Source organism: Amphiura filiformis, chromosome 6, assembly GCF_039555335.1.
Source record: "Amphiura filiformis chromosome 6, Afil_fr2py, whole genome shotgun sequence".
NCBI classification, from domain to species: Eukaryota; Metazoa; Echinodermata; class Ophiuroidea; order Amphilepidida; family Amphiuridae; genus Amphiura; species Amphiura filiformis.
The window spans coordinates 52,179,681-52,203,629 of NC_092633.1; the positions used below are offsets into that span (position 1 = coordinate 52,179,681).

The window sequence follows — 23,949 nt, forward strand, 5'->3', positions numbered from 1 at the left end:
ACTGAATTTCATAAAATAAAAAATAATTGAAGAAACCTCAAAAAATGAAGCGGAAGGGGACGTGAAACATGTTTATTTTTTCATTTGGCCTTAATAGGTCTATTTATTATCACACGCCATGGTAACAATAAAAAAAATGGCACACTTTCCGATAAAAATTTGGGAAACAAATTAATTTAAAAAAAATAAATAAAAACAATCTTTCTTAAACCAAATTTTCATGAAATTGAGGGCCATCAATAAACCAAAATGCACCTCGAATCTGTCACACATCCCCGTAGTAGGCCTACCCTCCTTTCCCCCCCGTTGCCCTAAACTAGACGTGTAATATAACCGCCAAGAGTATTTTTTTTTACCTGTAGGCAAGCTCACCCCTACAGTCGCAATAGTTCTAGCCCAGATAGCTTTTAACTCACGCCTACTAATAACGTACTTTCGTCAAGTGATGGCGCTATAAGGTTTACCACGGAAGCTGTTTGGTTTACCGTGGAAGAAGATTATACCCTATAATGGGGGCGCTATAGAGTCAAAGTAAAATTCGCAGTGTTAAATTGGCTCTGTTTAAATTGGTTCGATTTCGGGAAGTCGAAAGATTTCTGGTACCCAGCAAAAATGTAAACATTGAAAAACAAGTGGCGTTCATCACGACGACGGCGCGGCAATCTCGAACAAATTTGTCTTCTTTTGGCCAATATCTCATCAAAATCAGTGAAAACCAGAGATGCTCTGTAGGCTGAAAGTTTAAAGTGACTAAAAAGCGGTTGCGTTGTAAAAAGAATTAGCTTAATGTTACAGTGACAGTGTGTTAATGACACTCGTCGCGGCGGGAATCGTGGTTGCTAAGCAGAGTTCCCAATATTTGTGATAAGCTTACTGAAGTTACTCCTTGTCATTGAGCCAAAGAACACTCAGATTGATTACTCTTCAGTATCATATCAAATTTATCAATCATGTCTGCTCTACATTGGGAAGCCTTACGGAAACAAAAAGTTGTTGACAAGCGAGTAGAGCAGGAACTGAAACGCGAGGTGAGTTCATGACATGATGAGTTGCTCGAGAAGTCGAGCTGCAAATTTATTTACAGTTTCTGCCAAAGAAGAACGGCAGTTATTTACATTTTGAGAGCGTGCACAGCGTAAACATGGAAGTGGGGTTCTGATTGGCTGATTCAATCGTCTGTCAATCATAACAACAGACACTGTAATCTGATTGGCCGATTACGCGTCAAAACGTGTGTCGTTGGTCGACGCAAACAAAACTTCACTTATGTCGCTCACTAACACAGGGCGCTCGCGTCAATCTGAGCAAGGGACTGCCGTTTTTCTGTTGAAACCGAGTGTAGAGTCCCCAAGCTATAGTACGGTATCAAAATCTAGTAGACATCGATGCAGTAGGTATGACCAGAGAAGATGAGAAAAGAGGAGATCGCTCGAACATATAATCCGATTACCCACAGTTAACCTCTATTCACTTTTCTTTGTTTGGGGTACTTAAAACACCACTTGAAACTTCCTTTGTGGTAATCTGTTCATCCGCCACACGCTCGTCTGATTTGGTAGTTCTCTCCAGTGGAGAAAATATTCCACACACGGAAGTACATCGTTAAAGTCCCAATTTTGCAGTCAAATCATGCTTTTTTGATTAAAAAAAATAATACTAACCAGGGTGACCATGATTTTTACACGAGTGAAGAAGCATTATATATATTGCAACTCCCATTAAAAAAATCAAAAAATTGTTAAGTTATGGAAAGTCAAGCATAATTAATTTTCCAGTCAAATTAATATAAGGTCAAAGGAAAAGAAATTTAAATGATAACTATTTGAATATTTGCGGCAGTTTACGGAAACATAAAACCAGTGTAATCAGTAATTCAAACTCGTGTCAGTTTCTCCATATACTCCCGTTTTGTGTCCAAAGCGTGTCCAAAAATGCTATTTGGATCCAAAATGCGGGTCTTTTTCACAGGGATCTCGGGTCAAACTTAGCAGCCAGTCATGCCAAACAATACAGAAATTATATTTCGCGGTCAACTGACGTAACAAATTGATATCCGGGCATGCGTGCGTTTAGAGCTAGACAGTCGTGACTCATAAAGCCACTTATCGTATTAGTTGATCAATCGGATTAGATCATTGTTTCCATCAATAGGCGGATGCACACATTATTTATTTGATGTGGGCAGCGAGCGACCTCCTCTTTTATCATCTTCTCTGGTATGACAGGGAAACCTCAGTTAACACATTTTGCTAGTCAGTCAAAATGCCCTTAACCGGCAATACAAATTTACATTGAAATTTAAAAGAAGGTTTTAAGAAAGAAACCTTCATAAATATGTTGTTTATACTTCACTTGACCCAAATATATGATTTTTTTTTGGTGATGAGAGACTTGCACATGGAATTTCAGAGAGATTTTGATAGCAGTTCCATTAAAAAAAGGTGCTATCGTCATGAGACTAAGATCTAGAAACACCCCCGTAATGCTGTTTGGGGGAATTTTGCTAGCAGAATCTTTTTGATGAAAGTCAATCTTTGACTAGATGTAACTTTGCTACGGAAAGTGCTATGACAAAAAGGTTTCCAGTGTTGGCTTTCTTTACTCAAGGGCTTTAATTTGATATATAAAATGATGCAGTTTGATGGCAAATTTGAATTCACCTGGCATACCTAGATGCAGCAGGACACCAAAGAATATAGGCCTATCATTATGTATATACATGTATATGCTACGGCTACGCGTTGCAAAAATGTCGAAGCTGTTCTGTACTGAAAAAGGCCAGTTTGGGACTAATGTGTAAACCATGTGAGCATAAAATTAAAAACAACAACATAAATATCACAATAAATGCTAATAACAACATGAAACATAACTTAATATGGCAGAGACATGGACAGTCTGAACTTATCCACATGCCCAATGTGCCCTGTGGTAAATCCGGCCAAGCAGCTACGCTGGTCTCAATCTAGTCAAAATGTGCATAATTGTCGAGTAAACTGAATTTATTTCTTTTCAGGAAGATCTAAAAAAACTCAAGGAACAAAATCGTCAGGAACTTTTAGAACAATACAACAATGGTCGCTATTTTGGTGCTAGTGCAAATGTAACCAGTTATGAACGTCAGTTGACAGCGACAAGTCAGTCTCAGAAGAACTCAAGCCATGGAGATGGAACGTGTCCACGAGGCAAGAATCATGTGAGCATGGATTCAGAGAAGAGGAGAGTACATCAACAAACCGCTAAAAGAATACAAATGCCTCTTAGATACAATGTAAGTGTCAAAATATTGCCTCGCTATACTCTCTCCAAAAGTTTGTTTGGCTTATAATTGATGAGAAATGTTCAGTTTTTGTTACTGCGCACATAAATAAAGTTCTCACATAAATTACATGATGTAACCATGCACCCCCGGGCATGCACCGCTAGCAAGGGTGAAAATAAGAGAGCTTGAACCAGGGCCCACTTTGGCAAAAACGTGGCCCCTGGTTCACCAAGATTTGGAAGAACCAGGGGCCATTTCCAATTACCAAGGGGGCCAATAAAAATAAAGATGTGCTGGATGAGTTAAATATTAAGCACTATTTGCTTGTAATTCGATATTTTTGGTTCACTATCCATCCCAGGGGCCAGTTTTGTGATAAAAGTGTCCCCTGGTCAACTAAAATTGAGATTGAACCAGGGGCCATTTCAGAGTTTCTGGGGGCCAAACGGCTCCCGTCTCCCACTTAATTTCACCCCTGACCACCAGTCATGCATTAAGCAACTCACAGTCAAGTGCTGCGCTCAGCTGAGTGTACGGCTCATACTTTATCAATACACAATGTTACGAGTCTCATATCTTTTTGTCAATTTTAAGGCAAACAAGCTGTAGACTCCGTCTGTGACTTACAGGCTGAGTCAAAAAGAAGTAAACTCATGTTTGAGGGGCTGTAACTCAATATCTGTAAGGAATCTGCTAAAACGCAAGTTATACTTATTTGAATACAACCACCCATTTTTGTAGCTGCACAAGGTTTCACTTCCCAAATAGGGGCCTACCTATTATATTGATTGGTAAGGCGCAATATTCAAATGCAAATTAAGTTATGTGGCAGGTGTGGTTTCGATCAATAATTCCTACATTTTAAAGGGCTCTTTTCAATATGAATTTTACCTCATTGCACTACATTATAATAAAGCGGGCCAAATGACAACATAGCACCACAATTTACCTTGGGAGCACACGTTTCTGTCGAATGAAGTATCATGAAACTAAGAGTCCCACTGAACTTCAGCGTCTTTTTCGTCTCCAATTTCCTACAGCTAACCGGGTTCCGGGCGGGTTCCATGTAAGGGAGCAGTATAAGAATGTGAGCAAGCTCAACAGGGTTCGCAGGTTTTTGCCGCAGGTGGAAAAAACCGTGGTTTTAACCGCGGTTTTAACCACTTGGCAAAAACAGTTTTTGCCAGCAAAAATGGCAAAAACTAAAAAAGTGATTTATAGTTCAGTTTTTTCATCTCAAAACAAATTATTGAGTTACAAAAATAAGTTCCAGAGTGTAACAAGGCCAGATTGTGTAATTATAAACAATATATTTTAGAAATTAAAGGCATGCATTTTCATTGCTCAAGTGCATTTAATCGAAATGTGGCATGTATCAAATTCAAAACATTTTCATTTTAAGGACTTGATGAGACAAAAAAATAGGTTGAATGATTCGTTAAAAGTTGTGTGTTACTGTTTATGAGCTTTCTGTGTCACTTTTTAATATTTGAGTGACTATATGTGAGTTTTGCCAGTTTTTGCCATTTTGCGGTTTAAACCAGGCAAAACTGGCAAAAACAGTTTTTGCCAGGTTTTTGCCACTTTGCTGGCAAAAACAGGTTTTTGCCGGCAAAAACCGAACCCTGAAGCTCAATGTGCATAGGACACTAAGGAACAAACAGCCGGAAGTTTCAGGCAGACCACGAACTGCTAGATCACAAGTGAACATTGCTAGAGTTAGACATGCGTTACAGCAAGACCAAAGATCAGTTTAATCTTTTACCCAACATTCCCCAATCAAGCTTCTGCCGGATCGTTCGTAAAGACTTGTATTGGTATCCCTACAAACTATAGTACCGTCATGGACATGAATATCAATTAAAAGCAAAAGTTGCATTTCAATAATAAATCCTGTTAGCACTTTACTGATTCGTCGAAATTGAAATGGATGAAAATCAATCAGCCGTGTGCAGCTACAAAAATGGGTGGTTGTATTCAAATGAGTATAACTTTAGTTTGCTGAAAGCAATTGCAACAATTCTTTTTTATTTATTTAGACGTGTAGCATTTGCTCTTTTTAGTGGTATTTTTATTTTAGCAGATTCCTTGCAGATCTCAAGTTACAGCCCCTCAAACATGAGTCGTATTTTATTTACACTTTATTGTACGTTAATATTGCCTTATTTGAATTATGGAGTACTTTTATGGGGAAATACATGTAAAACTTACTTAAATAAAATTGTAAAAATTCAAAAATGGGCTATTAGAACTGTGGCAAACGTTCACTATAGAGACCACACAGTGCCATTGTTTGCTAATTATAACATATTAAAAGTTGAAGATATGTACACACTGGAATTAGGTACATTCATGTACAGGCACTCTATAAATGAGCTGCCCTGTTCATTTGATAATTATTTTACCAAACGTTCTGACATACATAACTACAAGACACGATATGTAAATGACCTAAATCTAACCAAAAATAAGAAAGTCTTTTCTGATCATGCTATACGTACAAGAGGTCCCATTCTTTGGAATTCTTTAGATAAAAATCTGAAAGCTTCAAAATCTGTTAAACATTTCCGTAATCAATTCAAAACAAAACTGATCTCTAAATATAATTAATCTTTTCCGTGAGCACCCTCTCCCCTTCCCTTGTCTTTTGGTTATGTTATGTAATGTTGATTTATTTTGTTAATTTCATTTGATTTCAGGGAAAGGCTAACTTTCAGACCTTTTTGGTCTTCCAGCCTTTTCCTCCATATGTACCGTGTTTTTATATATTTTTTTGTAATGTCTTTGATTTTTATGGAAATAAAATATGAATGAATGAATGAATGAGTTTACTTCTTTTTGACTCAGCCTCTAGCAGTGTAGCCACCATTTTAGTATGTGTCGCATACTAGTGTGTGAGAGGGCAAAGCCAAATTTACGTCCCCATTTTTTTAAGTCGCGATATAATACACATTTTTTTATGTCAAGCATTAACAGCTGAAATCTAGGAGATAACGCTGACGAAACTTTGGCCAGGCACAAGTGACGTGGTGAATGACTTGGGGGTCGCCGTAGATAGCTGCTCGGGGCAATTTTTATAGGACAGTCAAGTGTACGCAACAATTGGCTTATTACCCTAATCGGAACCGACTGTAACGAGGTCATTTATCACATGTGAGTCATCTCAGCTCATCTGCCCCGCCTTTACCAGATGAGCCATGGGGAGAGCGTATAGGTATTTTTGGGTCCTGCGGGGAATTGAACCTCTTGCACCAATTTTACATGGCAAATGATTAAAAATTGATATTTTTGAAATCTAACGGTCCTCAAAGTAAATTGTATCAATCTAATGATATGTACTTTTATGTAGCTGGGTTATAAAGCCGTCCATCATAAAAAATTTGACCTTTGTATTGACGATTGATTTTCCCCAAAAAACACAAATCTTTTTGAGAAAAAAAGGTGTATCTTCAATATGAATGGTCAAAATTTTTAATTGATGGTCAGCTTTTCACTGTTTAATATCAAAAAAAAATTATTTTAAATGTAATAAAATTTGTGTAATATATCTCAAATTAAACAAAAAAGGTAAATTATTTGATATCAAGGCCATTCCTTGTATTCAAAATGCAATTTGATATGTCTGATGTGTTCTCAGCTCAGGTCCCACAAAATATGTGAAAACATTGCTATCCGAGCCCATATAACCATGTTAACTGTTGATCTGCAACTACTAAAAAAAAAAAAAAAATACAGCACTAATTTTTTGGGATTAAAAATATATTATCATGTTTTGCCAAATGAAACATATATCTAAATCCTAATTCTTTAGTTAGTCCTAACTGGCAATAAAAGTTAAATTTTAATATTTTTGCAATTTGAGTGAAAATGGTCCAAAACGTGAAATTTTGCATGTTTTCTTACAATTGTACTGTAGTCACAAAATTGTAAGACTTGGCAGTTGGCACAAGTCTAAAAGCATTCAAAATCTTGAGAATAGGGTAAGAGTTGGCTCATAATTTTAATATTATATGTGTACATCCATATCAAAAGGATGCACTTGTCGGCTGCTACATGTGTCTCATTTCACATAATAATTGGGAATAAATACCAGACTCATTTCAAGTGAACATTCACCATGTCACTAATTGGGGATGATTTGAAGTGACCTCCACTTCAGATGAGTCTGGTATTTATTCCTAGCTGTTATGTGAAATGAGGCACATGTAGCAGCCGACAAGTGCATCGTTTCGATATGGATGTACACATATGTGACTGATCAAGGGAAATGAGTGGGATGTCGCTAATATAAAAAAAAAAAAAAAAGAAGAGAAAGTGTTAAAATTCTTTTGTTTTATACTGTTTTCAGCGATTGATAAATTGACGTAACTTCACAAAAGAAATTCGTATCAACATGGGGTTTTCAGTTTCTGAAAGCCCTAAATGTCCTCTTTAGAAACATGTGTAAAACTCATTTTCGACTAGGGCCGACATGTCATTTGACTCATTCCCCTTGATCATGTCACATATGTTATTTTTGCTAATTGGGAATATGAAAAAGATTGGAAAATGTGTTTTCCAAAAATTAGAATGCATAACTTGAAATTAGCCTTTGTTCAAGTCTTTGGGATTGATTGTCACAATACGAAAAAAACACCCTAAAAATTCATGTTTTGGCCCTTATTTCAAACAATTGACCAAACATTGAAATTTTGCTTTCATTGCCAGTTAGGACTAACTAAAGGATTAGGATTTAGCTATGTTTCATTTGGCAAAACAGGATAGTATTTTTTAATCCAAAAAATTAGTTCTGTATTTTTCTGGAATGGGGAGTACACGCGTATACGTATGTATGTACAACATTACTATGAGCATCACTATGTTTTCTGTCTCCAATTGCAGCCTAAAACCCATACACTAACCTTTTTCTGTTTTTTTATCCTCTTTTTTATACATAGGACACCAACTTTGCTCAACAATGGTGACTGGATGATGGCAATATGTTTACTGTGACTGACTGATCCAAAGATTTGATGAACAAATTTATTGAACTATGCAAATGAAAAATGAATCAAGAACTTCTAGTTTTATACTCAATGTTTTAGTGTATTTGTTGTGTGGGGCTTTTTAAAAATTGTAAATTAACTTTTAAAATGTGTTACGTTGTTTAATTCAGAACTTTAAGTGTACATTTAGTTTAGTTCAGATTTGAAGGAAGGAATCACACACTGATACCAAAGATACACTGTATTATGTTCTTTCAATCATTTGATTTAATATCTGATCATGTAGAAAATGGTGTTAAACGTAAGATCATTATTAAAGTAATTTAATCTGCCAAAACTTACAGAACTGTCAAATTGTCAGTAGTTAGCTAGACTAGCTAGTAGTGAATAAGTGTATGTAAAATCATTTAATTTATTGTGGGTGTGTGTGTGGTAAGCAGTTTCCAATAGCCTGTATCTTAACAATATTTTTTAACTGAAAGAAAAGACTTTTTACTGGAAACTGGGAAACATGTTTCCCCATGGCCCTGAGGGGCTGTGCAATTATGATAAGCCCCCTTTCTGTAGGGGGTGGTGATTTAAAAAAAAAATTAATGCCAAGAATGGCTTAACCCCCCTTTTCGACCTACCAAAAATTGCTTCCCACTTTAGTGGACTTTAATTAGAGAGAGGGTGTATGAAATTTAAATGGAGTTGCTTAATGTGTTCATTCCATTTGGAATTCATACTCCCCCTGTGGAAGATATTTCCAAAATCTGCCACAGGGGCAGTATGGATTTTAAATGAAATAGCCCATTATAAAATGATGACAGTATGATCAGCTCATAATAGATGAGAATTATTCGGATTTTGTTACAGCGCGAATCAGTAAAGCACATTTTGGTAATCCAGACATTTCCATTATTGAAAAATTACTCCTCTATCTATAGGGTGTGCACTTATTTTCTGGAATAGCCCAATGACTGATGATATTGTTAATTGTTTTAAACCGCATCAAGTCAAGTTGAAACAGGTTCATCAGGGGTTAGGGGTGATGAAGAATTAAAGTAAGTTTTTAATTTTGTCAAACCAATCAACTTAAGAAACACACAATTTTCTTGCTGACGGTTTCGTCACTGAACCACTGATTTTTTTTAAGCTTGTTGTCATGATGATCCAACAGGTGATGACTGGTGTAGTAGCGTAGCCAGCGAGGGGTGGGGAGACCCCCGGACACCCAAAATGGGGACGGAGAAGCGGAAAAATGGAGATGAGAAGAAGGGGAAGGAGAGGAAAATAGGGATGATACTGATGTTTGGCCCCCCGGACTGACTATGTTGGCTATGCGCTTGGTCTGGCGGGTAGTCCCTGTGGGTAGTTATGTCACTTCCGGTAGTGATGTTAGTCTTGCCAGCAGTCTCCAACATGGACAATGGATCAAACATGATTTTGATTATAGATCCCTTTGTCAGCAAGACAATATTTTCTTGAATGGTTTTGACAAGAAAGGTTCAATTCCACATTAGGCAAAAAAAAACATAGCAGGTCAAATGCGAAATGCATTTTTTTTATGTCTTCAAATGACAAAAATACCTTTTTTTGCTGCAAATTGGAATGGGAATTTACACGGAGGAGCTGCTGCTGCAAGGCGTCATCTCCCATATGAACGTTGTTTTTGTTTGTACTTATATTATGTTTAGGGAAACAGCGGCAGCACGTATGAAAATATTTTATTCACGTTTAAGCGCAGCGCATTTAGCAAATAATGAGAATTTACAGTGGGTCTCTCCGACACACACAAAAAAAATATATTCAAGAATATTTATGATCCCCTTTTAACCTGCAGATTAAAAAAAGGTATTTTGAAAAAATGTGTGATGTTTTCTCCAGTAGTTTTTCACTACGCTCGTTTGTTGTGTAATGTGTAAATGTTTACTTTCGTAGCGCTTTATATAATTTTTTTTTTCTTTGAAAAGTGAAAAAACAATTCTGATGCGCAAAATAAGCTGTCAAAAACGTAATGAGCGCTAGAGGAAACAAACTTGGGGGGTTTTTTTGGCCTTATTGTTATTTGTTTAAATATTTAAGGAAAGACAGTGTATTTAATATGTAACATTGACTTTAAAATGTAAAATATTTAGTGGAAGCAAAAAATTAGCTATTCAAAAGGGCTAAGTTACTTAAAAATATGTCTCAGAAGTCAGAATGTAACACTCCATCGATAACCCTTTGATATGCATAAAAATCAAATTTGTTCTTTCTTTTATATTACATGTAGAAATGTGCAAACACATACCGACTGCTCAGTGCCAGAAGTGGGTAAGTGCAATTAGCTGCCATGTGTAGATGAGTACAATACATGTGTAAAGTGCCAAAATGTTCCCAGGGCAGTTATTGCACTTACCCACTTCTGGCACTGAGCAGTCGATATACCATGATGTTGTGAGGTAGAAATTATTTCAGAATTGTAATCTTAGGAATAAAAAATCTCAGGACTGTAGGAAAGACTTTGTATATATTTTGAATGTCAAAAAACTTTCAACTTGGATGTGAATAATAAATGATGTAAATAATGACTACTTTTAAAATACAAGAATATTTATGACTCCTTATTTTTGTCTGGATTTAGTATTGGGTTACCCTCTGTGGTTACACAGTTGCACCATGTACATGTTCAATCCATCCAGCTGGACTGTTATAAAACTCAGTTGGAATTTTCACAATTTAGTCTCAAAATGAGAAACTTTTGTTTGGATTTTCAAAATATTCCACACCTCATGATAAACCCTTTGTGGATGAAAATGGATGGATCTGGAATTAATTGCTGCATTGGACAATTCCAGTTGAAACCAAGGAAGACATGTGAGGGAGTGTGAATTTCAAATGGGGTTACTGGAATAGGTGTCTTAATTTGGAATCTTCACCTCCTTTCCCATGTGAGAATCCCCCACCCCCTTCATGCTGGCTGCCCTGATATTTAAAATTTAGGTCTTTTTTTTTTAGCCCATTTTTTACCATTTTCGGCCAATTTTCCCCCTCCCCCTTGCAAGTTATCGTGCCTACTCCATCCACCTCCTGCAAAAGTCCTGGATACGCTACTGTACGTAGATTCCAAGGCCCAATTTCTCAAAGCTTGGCTAGTGGTCAGGCTTCCTAAGCCAGCAGGCTAGCCCTACCAATGTGGATCCATAATTGATTTATCTTTCTAGGTGATGTACAATGTGAAATTGTAAGCACTGGTATATTGGACTAATTGGGTTTAAGGTGGTACTATACCTCCTGATAAATGTTGTGACTAATTTTGCATTTTTCTCAAAAAATAACTACACACTGGTAACAAAAGTTATAATGTATAATATTATAGGAGCAAGGAATCCAATTACTTCACTGATATTTCAGTGATTCAAGACAAGTGGTTCATTATATATGTTGAAGAAATGAGGTACATTTTAGCGTTACCTCTTTTCTTATCATAAATAACGTACCACTTGTCTTGAGTCACTGAAATTCCAGAGTGGTAACTGGATTTCTTGCCCTATAATATACATAACTTTGTTACCAGTGTGTTATTATTTTTGAGAAAATGCAAAAATAGTCACAAATTTATTAAGGGTGTAGTACCACCTTAAGCCTGATGGCTTAGGAAGCCTGACCTCTAGCCATGCTTCGAGAAACCGGCCCCAAATGTGTTGCTCGTGTCATGTCAAGATGAAACAATAGGCTTTATCTTCAGATGAATTCCATGTAAGGCGCGGAGTACAATAGAATGAATCTTGATGACTGCTGGCCCTTCCTCGTCTATAGAGAAATCAAAATTCCGAAGCAACAGGGCTAAAACTACTTTCATTTCTTGCATAGCAAAGTGTTGTCCAATACAATTCCTAATAAATAAGTACAGAAAAAGGCAAATAGATACACAAAGTGTAATGCATAATACAATTGAAAACAACACAAACACACCCCACCCCTACATTATCATGATTATACACCCCTGACTGTTACACCCCTAACCCTAACCCCTATACATACATTCACACAAAACGTATTTAACTTTCCAATACATAACACAGAATACAGGAAAATAATACTTGACACCAAAGAAATATGAATGACGATTGCAATCACGCGAGCATGGATATAAAGCAAGTGTTTTTGTCGGTCACCCGTCAGCAGGAAAAACGACATTGCAACCAACATTGCAACTCAGTTGAAGTACCATCAGGCGTCTAACTTGAAATTTGAACGATCTGTGTCAATTTGTTTAGTACTACTTTAAACTCACATAGATACAACAATTGATAACTAAAAATCACAAGATATTGACGAAGTAACTCAGGAAAGTAATCCAGAAAGAAAGAAATCAAAGAAAAACTTGAAGCTGGACTTATAATAGGGCCCGGCCTAACTCCATTACGCAAGATCATCCCGATTTACAAAAGGCTTTACATACAAAAGAGTGGGCCGGTTACAGACAGAAAGAAACCGAGACAGAAATATAGACGGAGACGAAAATGCAGAGATAGACTATTAAAGGATTAAAATTAAATTCTTATAATGTAGGCCTACCTTGGTCCTGCTGAAAATGGTATAAACATATAGGGTGGTCTATCTCGCGAGTTTTCCTGAGAAAAGCGTTCTGGTTTGAAGGCGTTCACATCCTGCCAATTATTCTCGTTATGATGATGTCCATACAAAGGATTGTTATGAACGTGCCTGTAGATAAATAGATACTCATTGTAAAGTTGAATAAATGAATAAACAAAATTATAATTTACCGAGCGTTATTATATTTTGCAGAAATTTTAAAAGCATGAATTATATTATTTGAATGTTATCGCACATTTTTCAATTTTCTACGTCGTCAATGTTGAATGTTGCAACAAGTCCACAAAAGTAGCTACGGTACAAACTTTGCTTTTCAGTATAAGCTTTAATACACTCCCATGACCACAGCCCTGACAAAAAATTTTGCTCCGGGCCGTGCATTAGCGCCAATCCGGTTTGAAATGTTTGTGTGTGTGGGGGGGGGCAGTTGACCAGAATTGTCAAGTGGCTGAAAAGAACAAAAAGTCGAGACATCTGGATTGACACTCATGCCCCCATGTTTCCAAGCTTGAGATTTCCAACCAAATTTTCAGACAGTTTTGTTGTCCAAATTACGCCGGCATTTTTTCAGCCTGTTTTGGGGCCTTTTTATTGAAGGCCGAATTCACGCGCTTTTTTCAGGCAGTTTTCAATAAAGCCAAGGCTCTACTTATTTACCTGCAGGTGCGATTCGTCCATCAGGAAGTAGCAAAGGCTGTTGAATTCTGCGAGTTATAGTTGGTACTGGAGTATTCAGGCGCATACTTTCTTTTAAGCACATTGTAAGAAACGGCATATTTGATATATCATCCCTGATGATGGATGAAAAAGTAGGCATAAGAATAAATTCAGAAGTAAACGAAAGACTATAATGAAAGAACAGCTGTACAGAGATAATGAAGAAGAAAAAGAAGTCTTCAAGAAGTTAGCAAGGTGTCAAAAAGCGGGCCGCCCAAAGTTAAGCGAAGTTGCAAAAACGTCCAAAACAGTGCAAAAAATTACAGTGCAGATACGTGCATGGGACGCCTGAAAAAAGATGAAGGCCTAGTTGTAAAAAGAAGAGGAAGGGCGTTTATCATTTATATAATTATTATAAAGTAATTATAGTTATGTGCAACTATAATAAAGGTGTAGGTAAGTTATCACGATGCTCATGATATTCGCCAACTTGACTCTCTGACTGATCATGCTGATATGAGGAAAGGTCCAGTGTCGCAAGTTTGACGAAGGGCTTTCTCTTTCAAAAGATCTTGACTAGAGAATCTGAAAGGACCTCAGCATGGCAATGCAAACCAAATTTCTATAGTCATTCTTGAACGATTTCAAAGCCTGAGGGCTGAAATCAGAGCTAAAAGATGCAGCTATTGGCTACTGGTTCCAATTATGACATATCTGTCTTTGTTTAGGATATAGTACAGGGATGAACATAACTGGTACACAGTGTCATCGCCCTTGATATCTTCATGGCAGAAATCAGAATTATTGTCAGTTTTGAGTTCAAGACGCAAGCTTCTTTCTCAAGACGCTAGCTAACGACTATCGTATCTATTCAAAACATATATTCAAGTGCAAGGAACCACATCTGGCTTCTTTAGACGAAATCATTTACGGGAGATATTCATCATTTTCTACCCCGGTATCCAAAGATTTTCGTCTCATATCAAACTCGTGCATAGCACATTCACGTGTACATCGATCCCGGGTATTGATTTTAGTATCTCTGATGCACCAAGTAATTATTAGCCAGGCGATGTCGGTGTGTTAATTATTTTGCGCACTGTATAGGCCATAAAGACGGAGAGAAGTGTGCATACACTTACCATTCAATTTCCTCTGATTTTCTATCTTTGACAATTTGATCTATTTCTTGCCTACATTTTTGCTGGTATTCGGGATATTTTGCCATAGTATATAACATCCATGAGATGGAACTAGCCGTTGTATCATGACCAGCAAACATAAATGTGTTCACTTCGTCTTGTATTTCTTGATCACTGAAACCATTACCGTTTTCATCCTGTAAAATTACCAAAAAACTGTAATTGTAAGCATAATTATAATTACTATTAGTAGTTTGTCATCATCGTCATTATTATTCCATCTACAAGCATCATATGCCTCTAAAAGTGATTTTTGTGTATTTGTTTTTGTTTTTTGACGAAAGAGCCGAAACGCAGACACCCTCCACAAAATCATTACAATTGGCCTTACGGCATAAAAATGTTAGTAGGCCTACACCGCCTATATTAATATAGGCCTCCGGGATAGGCCTACTCAAATTCCAATATGTTTTTGTGAAGGGTGTCACTCAGTGGCGTAGCGTGAGTCATAATATGGGAGGGGGCACACCAACCATGATTGGGGGCACTGAGTCTGATTGGCGGGCACAACAAGCCGTTCGGCAATTTTCCTATGGTATTTTCTAAATTTTGCAGTCCGAGTGGACTATGAAACCCTTTCGTTTCTTTCATTTAGAGGCACATGCATGCTTGCAGAGATGGAATTCTACGGTGTAATGTTACGTGTGAACATGCATGAAACGTCTAAAACTTTCGCAATCCTTTAAATTATTGCAGAGAATTCTACAGAAGAGACGAAACTTGAGGAAATTACGGTGGCAAAATCAAATAAGAGACGAAACTTGAGGAAATTACGGTGGCAAAATCAAATAAGAGATGAAACTTGAGGAAATTACGGTGGCAAAATCAAATAAGAGACGAAACTTGAGGAAATTACGGTGGCAAAATCAAATAAGAGACGAAACTTGAGGAAATTACGGTGGTAAAATCAAATAGGAGACGAAACTTGAGGAAATTACGGTGGTAAAATCAAACAGGAGACGAAACTTGAGGAAATTACGGTGGTAAAATCAAATAGGAGGCGAAACTTGAGGAAATTACGGTGGTAAAATCAAATAGGAGACGAAACTTGAGGAAATTACGGTGGCAAAATCAAATAAGAGACGAAACTTGAGGAAATTACGGTGGCAAAATCAAATAAGAGATGAAACTTGAGGAAATTACGGTGGCAAAATCAAATAAGAGACGAAACTTGAGGAAATTACGGTGGCAAAATCAAATAAGAGACGAAACTTGAGGAAATTACGGTGGTAAAATCAAATAGGAGACGAAACTTGAGGAAATTACGGTGGTAAAATCAAACAGGAGACGAAACTTGAGGAAATTACGGTGGTAAAATCAAATAGGAGGCGAAACTTGAGGAAATTACGGTGCTAAAATCAAATAGGAGACGAAACTTGAGGAAATTACGGTGGTAAAATCAAATAGGAGACGAAACTTGAGGAAATTACGGTGGTAAAATCAAATAGTAGACAAAACTTGAGGAAAATACGGTGGCAAAATCAAATAAGAGACGAAACTTGAGGAAATTACGGTGGTAAAATCAAATAGGAGACGAAACTTGAGGAAATTACGGTGGCAAAATCAAATAAGAGACGAAACTTGAGGAAATTACGGTGGTAAAATCAAATAGGAGACGAAACTTGAGGAAATTACGGTGGTAAAATCAAATAGGAGACGAAACTTGATGAAATTACGGTGGTAAAATCAAATAGGAGGCGAAACTTGAGGAAATTACGGTGGTAAAATCAAATAGGAGACGAAACTTGAGGAAATTACGGTGGTAAAATCAAATAGGAGACGAAACTTGAGGAAATTACGGTGGTAAAATCAAATAAGAGACGAAACTTGAGGAAATTACGGTGGTAAAATCAAATAGGAGACGAAACTTGAGGAAATTACGGTGGCAAAATCAAATAAGAGACGAAACTTGAGGAATTTACGGTGGTAAAATCAAATAGGAGACGAAACTTGAGGAAATTACGGTGGTAAAATCAAATAGGAGACGAAACTTGATGAAATTACGGTGGTAAAATCAAATAGGACGAAACTTGAGGAAATTACGGTGGTAAAATCAAATAGGAGACGAAACTTGAGGAAATTACGGTGGTAAAATCAAATAGGAGACGAAACTTGAGGAAATTACGGTGGTAAAATCAAATAGTAGACAAAACTTGAGGAAATTACGGTGGCAAAATCAAATAAGATACGAAACTTGAGGAAATTACGGTGTTAAAATCAAATAGGAGACGGAACTTGAGGAAATTACGGTGGTAAAATCAAATAAGAGACGAAACTTAACTTACGGTCGTAAAATCAGGGAACGCGCCCAAGTTGGCGATTTATTTAGCGCGTCTGATGTTAGTCGCGTTAATTACGCGGTATGGGCTTTGCGATACTTTGCGCAAAACGAAATCAACGCGACATGCATGAAAATGATTTCCTTTTTTTGAAACACTCATTTTGGCTCGTTTTATTTTTGTCCAAATAGGGCCTAATCGTTTTAGTTTTTGTATCATCATAGGCTAACTAAATGTCAATGTCGACATCAACCTTCCAGTGGTGGATATCGTTGCTGATTTTGTTTGTTGTTGTTCAAAATGTAATTTCTCTTAAAATGCTTAATTTGGAGGAAGAAGAACTCTCTCAACAAATTCGTAAGTACGAGTAGGCCTATAGTATTTTCAAATGTTCTGCAAGTGCAATATGACATGATACATAGCTTGGCTACATTAGGCCTATATGCCGACGATCTTTTCCTTTTATAGCTCGGGTAGTCTCTAAAAGAAAAGATCGCCATTATAATTATGATTAATTTGCTTTTATATAAACGGATATTTTTGCCGTTATTTTGTTATGCGCAGTATAGTGCCTTACAAATCCACATAAGTATAATTTATTCCACTTTCCCGTGGACATAAGCCAATGCAAGAATATTATAATCACGTGGTCTTGATGTAAGGCCCAAATCTTACAGAAATAAATCACACGTACAGGTAGGCCATATGTTAGGCCTACCGGTAAAAAAAAATCCCTTTAACCCGCCGAAAAAGGACGGTTAACATTTTGGAAGTCCCTGATCTCGCCCCAATTTAACATGCATGCTTGAAGTCATGGCCTGATCTAATTTGATTGTTTACCCATTAGGAAATGAATTTGGAGAAAACCTTCAGTTAATAAAATACTATGCTGAGCCACCAGCCTGGGTATAGCTCACGCTCCACTAATTTCAGATGATTGAGCTCAGTAATACATCAAAGAATGTATTCCAATTCATGAAAACAAATAGATAATCAGCTTATCGGATTAAAAGCTTAGAGGGAAGGTCTTGCTGCTCAGCGAGTGTTTGTAATTATCAGAAGGTTTTCTCCAAATTCATTCTCTAATGCTAAATTCATTTCTAGCTTCTGAACATTAAACGTTTGATCTTACTCCATCATCTTTACAGCGAATATCGCGGGCATGTCTCGACAGGAAATAGCAAAATTGAGACGCTCACTTGCAGAGAAAACGATAGCGGAACGCAAGGAAAACGGAGCTGGAGGTAAGTTAGAAAACTTCATTATTGTAATCTAAGCTAGGTAGGGCCTATGAGCACTGGCCAGCTCTAATTAGTGGTATTTAATACAATTACATATAGCAATGCCAAAATTAACTTTTAAAATTTTTTCTACTCTTCACTCATTTCAGATACCTCACAGTTTCTTACTTTTGATGGACCTATTAGAAAGCCACACCCAGTTTCTGCCACCGACTCCGAATCCGATACCCACGATGAGTTATGACGCATTGACTTGCAAATCAACGAATGCATGAATGTAGTGGTTTGAATAATTATGTAAGAGTTTTGGAATAAATGGATCATTATTATTATACGGCAAATTATGCATAATGCGTAAATGTATTGGTCATTTAGTCCCTCACTCCCGGGGTGCACTCACTAAAAATGTGTGACGGGGATGTGCGACCACATTGACCCCCATTCAAATTTAGATGACTTTTTGAAAATTTTGTATATATTTTGACCCAAAATTTCCCGATCTCACGGAAAGATCCCATTTTTTGTAAATATTTCCCCAGTCTCACGAAAAGACGCTCTTTTTGGGGGTCTTCTCACCGAAAGACCCCCTTTTTTGGTGTCTAGGCTCTCACCGAAAGACCCCTAGTTTCGAACTGTTGTCCGCACATCCCCGTCACTTCCAAAGTCGAGTGCACTCCCCGGGCCCCCACTCTCTGCAGTAAAGGTATAATGTATTTAGGAATCGGATAGCAACATTTGCACTGTATTTTTTGTGGGGACTGAGACTGAGAGCACGCCGTGTAGCCGCGGGTACTCATCGTCGGACATTCGCGAAAGTAGGGGATATTTAAGAAATAAAGGGTAATGCATGATCCTTTACATGAAAATAATGTGTCGGAGGAAGTAAAAACGTAAATAATGGGTGAGGCGCAGCCGAACGCCTTATTTAAGCGTTTTTACTGCCGAGGACACATCATTTGCGTGGAAAGGATAATGCTGCACCCTTTATTTCTATTCTATTACCACAAAATAGTGTGATTTAAAGAGAAAATATCAAATTTTTTGCCCAACTATTTCAAGTTGTTTACCTCAAGGTGGAGCGCATACGCGTAGCCAAAGCGTATGCACATTCAAATAACACAATCTAAAATTCCATTCTCCCCTATAAGCAGGTATGCACATACAATAACACACCCCTGACATTCCATTCTCCCCTACATAAGCAGGTGTGCTGTGCGCTCTGCTGTGCGCTGTGATGATAGAAGAACATAAAGTTCGTTGCCCTTGACACTTTATCGCTAATTAATGGTCTGTCACATGACGCGTTTCAACAAATCACAGTGCGCGATTTTGAATAATGGGTCGTGGGGGTAATAGAATTTCAGATAAAGAAGAAAACAAAATCGTCAAATCGTTTATGCATAGTAATATATATAGGGATTGTTTTCAAAGTTTGCCGCCGAGCATGAGTATGTAGGCCTATTATGCCTACCCGCAGATACATGGAGTGCCGGAACCGCCGGTCCTTGATTCTCAGTGGCGGCACTACGGTTGGGGGGAGGGGAGGACGTTTTTTTACAGATAATTGTTTGTAAATTAAAAGAATGAAAATTAAAATAATTTTTGCCCCTCCCCCAGTAAAAACTCAAAATTACGAAAATTTCCATTTTTTGCGCAAAATTGGTTGAGTCCCCTGAAATTCACTTTCCCCCCATGCCCCCTCCCCAAATAAAGTTCCTGGCGCCGCCACTGTTGATGCTACATGTACCCTTAGATCTACAACCTCTAGGATCCATACCATGCGCATCTATCAGGCCAAAGTTCTTTAACCCAATACATTTGTACATTCATTGAATGGCCTTTGAAAATTTGAGTACAAAAACTCACACACACTCACTCACTCATTCATTCATTCATTCATTTTATTGTTCTAAAACCTGACACTCTGCAAATTGAGGTCAAATTTTGCTGGAATGAGGCCATTGTGGTCCATAGTGAATCTGTGTCCTACCTTTGCCATGATAAGCATGTCTAAAAAATATACTTGATGATGGCCTTCATATTGCTCACACCCATGTGAAGACGACCCTTGTATTGCCTCCAATGTGTGGCGTCGTTTCCTGATGACATCAGCAGCAAATGTGTGCACTTGATGACATGCCCTTCGCCATCTCCAACCACTTGGCGACAAGTGGAATATAAGGTTGATATGGTACGGCAGAAATAACAGTCTTTTGATGAATATATCGCTTAATGTTGACACGCTTTCTAAATATGGATGATGCGATCTGAAAGGAAAGGTGCACATCAGATGAAAAAAAAACAAAAACATTTCATATCATCCTGGACCTTCATGGTCTTAGACACATGTTGATAATGTTCAATATGATTTTGATCGCGTTGAAGGGATTGAAATATCCCGTGTATATTTGACATTATAAATGATAGGCCTCATAGCCTAATGGTATTAGGCCCTATATATTCATCTCATGGCCGTGTGTTCTGTATAATTGGCGGTAAAGTCTGCCACTGCGGGACCCCCGAATGACCATATGGGTGTGCTCCCCCATTTTGTTATATATGGTGGGTCTCAATCTAAGATAGAAATAGGACATGAAAAATCGGACTACGCCTAGTGGTCCCATTTTAACACTTTGAAATAATTTCTAACCGAATGACCCAGTTTTTAAGCTTTTTTTTTTTTATAACAGTTTGTATTTCGCGGCATCGTTATAACCATGTAGGCCTACAAAGCCTTATCAAATTTTCTCAACAAACTCATTTTGCAGACCCCCAAGTGATACATTGTAGGCTAATTGAAAATGACAACGTGCATGTGTGAGAAGGGTCAACACTGTACAACCGTGCGATAAAAGAGACTTGTGAATGCTAAAATACATAAACCAGTGATTACAGTTTTGAACTACCGGTATTAATAGTCTGATAGGCATAGGCGTAGATCCCGGGGGATGGGGGGATAAATCCCCCCCAATATTTTGCAAGGGGGGATGGTCCATACAATCATCCCCCCCCCCCCAATGTTGACGCCTGATAATGGGTTTCTGATCAAATTAACCTCATATTTGCTCATTTTAGCCCCCAAAATACAAATTTTCGCGCGCTTCGCGCGCATTTATTCTACTTTTACACCATGTTTAATCAGTTTAGCTTCAAAATAGCCAAATTTTTCGCGCGCATTTGTAACATAAATTTATTATGTCGCTAAAAGGTGCTGGATTGACTATACTTCGGGAATTTGTTTCAAACTCCATCCCCCCCCCCCAATGTCAAAAAGAAATCTACGCCACTGCTGATAGGAAACCAAGCCAAAACACCATCATGAGCTCCCATAATTCTATACTTACTCGTGATGCTGACAGTTGCTTTCAATACTGAATATGCACTTCAATAAACTGTCTAAAGTAAGCATACTAATATCTTTGTAAATTTCAATGGAATTGTCATCTTGAACCTCTGCCGAACACTTCATTTTCCACTTATCCTGAAATAATAGAATAAATCATTGAGAAATTCTCTCAAGCACATTATACCGTAAAAATTCGATAATAAGCGTATGTGCCTATTAACAAGTTGATCGGACAAGAACGAATTTTTACGGTTGTTTGACTTTTTCATTTTACAATTACCTGTGTTACAGATAGGCCCCCCATTTATAAATTAAAAGAATAAAAATTAAAAAGTTGAACAATTAAACTACCCTAAAATTCGTTCTTGTCCGAGTAACTCGTTAATAGGCACATGCTTATTATCTAAATTTTACGGTAAAATTATAAAAAGTAGGCCTAATGAGATGTAAAGAGCACAAACTGCCGGGCGTGAACCTCACTTCTCTTCAGGCAAAGCAATTTTACACAGCCTCAGTGAATGTGGAACTTTTCAAATCGCACCAATTTGCACGAAAGCATTGAACACCGTTAAACTCTGGATGATTTGGAATTGTTTTTACACAGGACAGGGGAGAAATGAAACCACAGAGTTCTATGGAATTCTGTGAATGAAACTCAAGCTAACTACTTCATTTTAAAAAATGATACTTTTTTTGTATCATCAGTCGCGTTGCATGAACAACGTGACGCAGTACATACAAAACCGTCAATATCAACATTCTACGTGCGTTACACGTGAAGTTTGTATCAAAGATGTAAATCGCAATCTCTTTTTTATACGGCCGATGTCGCACGCATTTCAATGGATGACCCGCACGTATAATTAAAGTCAAATTGATTTATTATTATAACTATAGCGGTCACCCGTCTTTCGCGGTCACCCGTCTTTCGCGGTCACCGTCTTCGCGGTCACTGTCTTTTGCGGTACTGGTATTTTATATATATATTTTTTTCAATGTTCTATTTTTATACAAACAAAATGAATCGTAAGGCGTTCGTCAATACACAATTCAGAAAACGCTCGAGGTGAACGCAAAAAAAATTTCAGTGTTGAGGCATAATTAATCTACACTTACGATTAACGATTTAGCCGATTCGTTAAATAATTTGACGTATGGTTTCAAAGTCTCAAAGTGAAAAGCCCTCGTCAAAAGTCGTCTATTCCTGGCCCATTTCTTACCGGAGCTTAGGAGAAGTCCGTCTCCTATCCACGGATGTACGAGGCTGGTGCTGTATTCGTCTTTAGGTTCTTTCAAATTGTGAAAGGAATAAAGTTGTTCATAAAGTTATTCTCAAGCTGGATGTGACAAATTATCTTTTCTGTGGGTACTTGATTATTGACTTTTACTGAAAAAGTATGACTATTCGCTGTAGAAGTGACGTCATAATCAGATTAACTACCGTACCATAGCAAAAGATGAATACAATTTTGACTATATTGCCCTGCACTACAACCAGGTTGCACTCATCACCTGTGTATGTCTGCAATCATAGCTTGAATATAATACCGCTCTTTTCAAAGATACTAATCTTACAGGTGCGAGTGATCAGCATGATATGATTCAATGCGTACCGCGTGAACGTTATAGTGCAGGGCGATAGTCAAAAATTGTATTCATCTATTGCTATATTAGCCTTGCGTCACTTCTACAGCGAATTCGAAGAAGAACATAACAGATCAAAGTCATATGCAAATGAGCAATATTTCTCATCAAAACGAATTGTTCGGGATCAAAAATAAATGAGTAGGCCTAGCCTATAGGGATTTTATTCAGAAAAATGAATAGTGTGAAATTAGTGTGTGGGTTTGGCCACTCGCATTAGTTTCAAAGTTCTTAACATCATTTTTATTACAATTCTTCATTTCGTCATCAATATATAGTAGAGGTTCTTTACCAGCAGTGGATAATATGGCTCTCATTGTATCAGTCGATGCCATGCCAATGTAACAATGGAATGGTCCAATCCAACACTGGCTTGCGTCGTTGGTTTCACTGCATATCTTGCATAAGAAAGGAAGGATTTTTTCGGGATCCTTGCCCTGAAAATAATAGATTATTGTTAAAACAACGATAAAAGTTCCAAAGAGTTCTTTTGCTCCTATAAAATTAATTGATTTGAAAAGAACGAAGAAAATTGTCTAAAATATGTCAAACGAAACGTTTTGGATTCGAACCTTTTCTGATGCACCTTTCTTTGGACGTTGGGGTTGACTCCCAGGGGTTGACCCCAAATTATGACTGGCATAATACTGAATAAAAATTCCTTTAAAAGGGAAGGCCAGCCTCAATGCAGAAGAGGTCTTGTAAATAGTTTGGGTCACCGTGAAAGGCATTTTTAGGATCACGCTTAC

At 37.5% G+C, this 23,949-nt stretch overlaps 2 protein-coding genes across 2 annotated transcripts; one reads left to right on the forward strand and one right to left on the reverse strand.

The window, feature by feature from the left end:
* The first annotated feature begins 948 nt into the window (after positions 1-948).
* On the forward strand, positions 949-8,389 carry LOC140155582 (uncharacterized). The gene is made up of 3 exons (XM_072178485.1): positions 949-1,028; positions 3,017-3,271; positions 8,200-8,389. Exons 1-3 carry the CDS (start codon positions 951-953, stop codon positions 8,224-8,226), a joined length of 360 nt encoding a protein of 119 aa, XP_072034586.1. The 5' UTR covers positions 949-950; the 3' UTR covers positions 8,227-8,389.
* A 3,540-nt stretch (positions 8,390-11,929) lies between these two features.
* On the reverse strand, positions 11,930-23,535 carry LOC140154597 (cytochrome P450 4F2-like). The gene is made up of 7 exons (XM_072177165.1): positions 23,493-23,535; positions 22,673-22,845; positions 21,555-21,691; positions 20,201-20,477; positions 14,631-14,827; positions 12,793-12,939; positions 11,930-12,107 (listed from the first exon to the last, which is right to left on the reverse strand). Exons 1-7 carry the CDS (start codon positions 23,533-23,535, stop codon positions 11,930-11,932), a joined length of 1,152 nt encoding a protein of 383 aa, XP_072033266.1.
* Between the last annotated feature and the right edge of the window lie 414 nt (positions 23,536-23,949).

What these genes read in the sequence shown, in the direction of transcription:
- LOC140155582 (XM_072178485.1), top strand. Translation starts at nt 951, where the DNA reads ATGTCTGCTCTACATTGGGAAGCCTTACGGAAACAAAAAGTTGTTGAC. An exon ending in AGCAGGAACTGAAACGCGAG is followed by an intron (nt 1,029 to 3,016) that starts GTGAGTTCATGA and finishes ATTTCTTTTCAG; the next exon opens with GAAGATCTAAAAAAACTCAA. An exon ending in AAATGCCTCTTAGATACAAT is followed by an intron (nt 3,272 to 8,199) that starts GTAAGTGTCAAA and finishes TTTTATACATAG; the next exon opens with GACACCAACTTTGCTCAACA.
- LOC140154597 (XM_072177165.1), bottom strand. Translation starts at nt 23,535, where the DNA reads ATGGCATCGACTGATACAATGAGAGCCATATTATCCACTGCTG. An exon ending in AGCAACTGTCAGCATCACGA is followed by an intron (nt 20,478 to 21,554) that starts GTAAGTATAGAA and finishes CTTTCCTTTCAG; the next exon opens with ATCGCATCATCCATATTTAG. An exon ending in CCATTTTCAGCAGGACCAAG is followed by an intron (nt 12,108 to 12,792) that starts GTAGGCCTACAT and finishes CTTATTTATTAG; the next exon opens with GAATTGTATTGGACAACACT.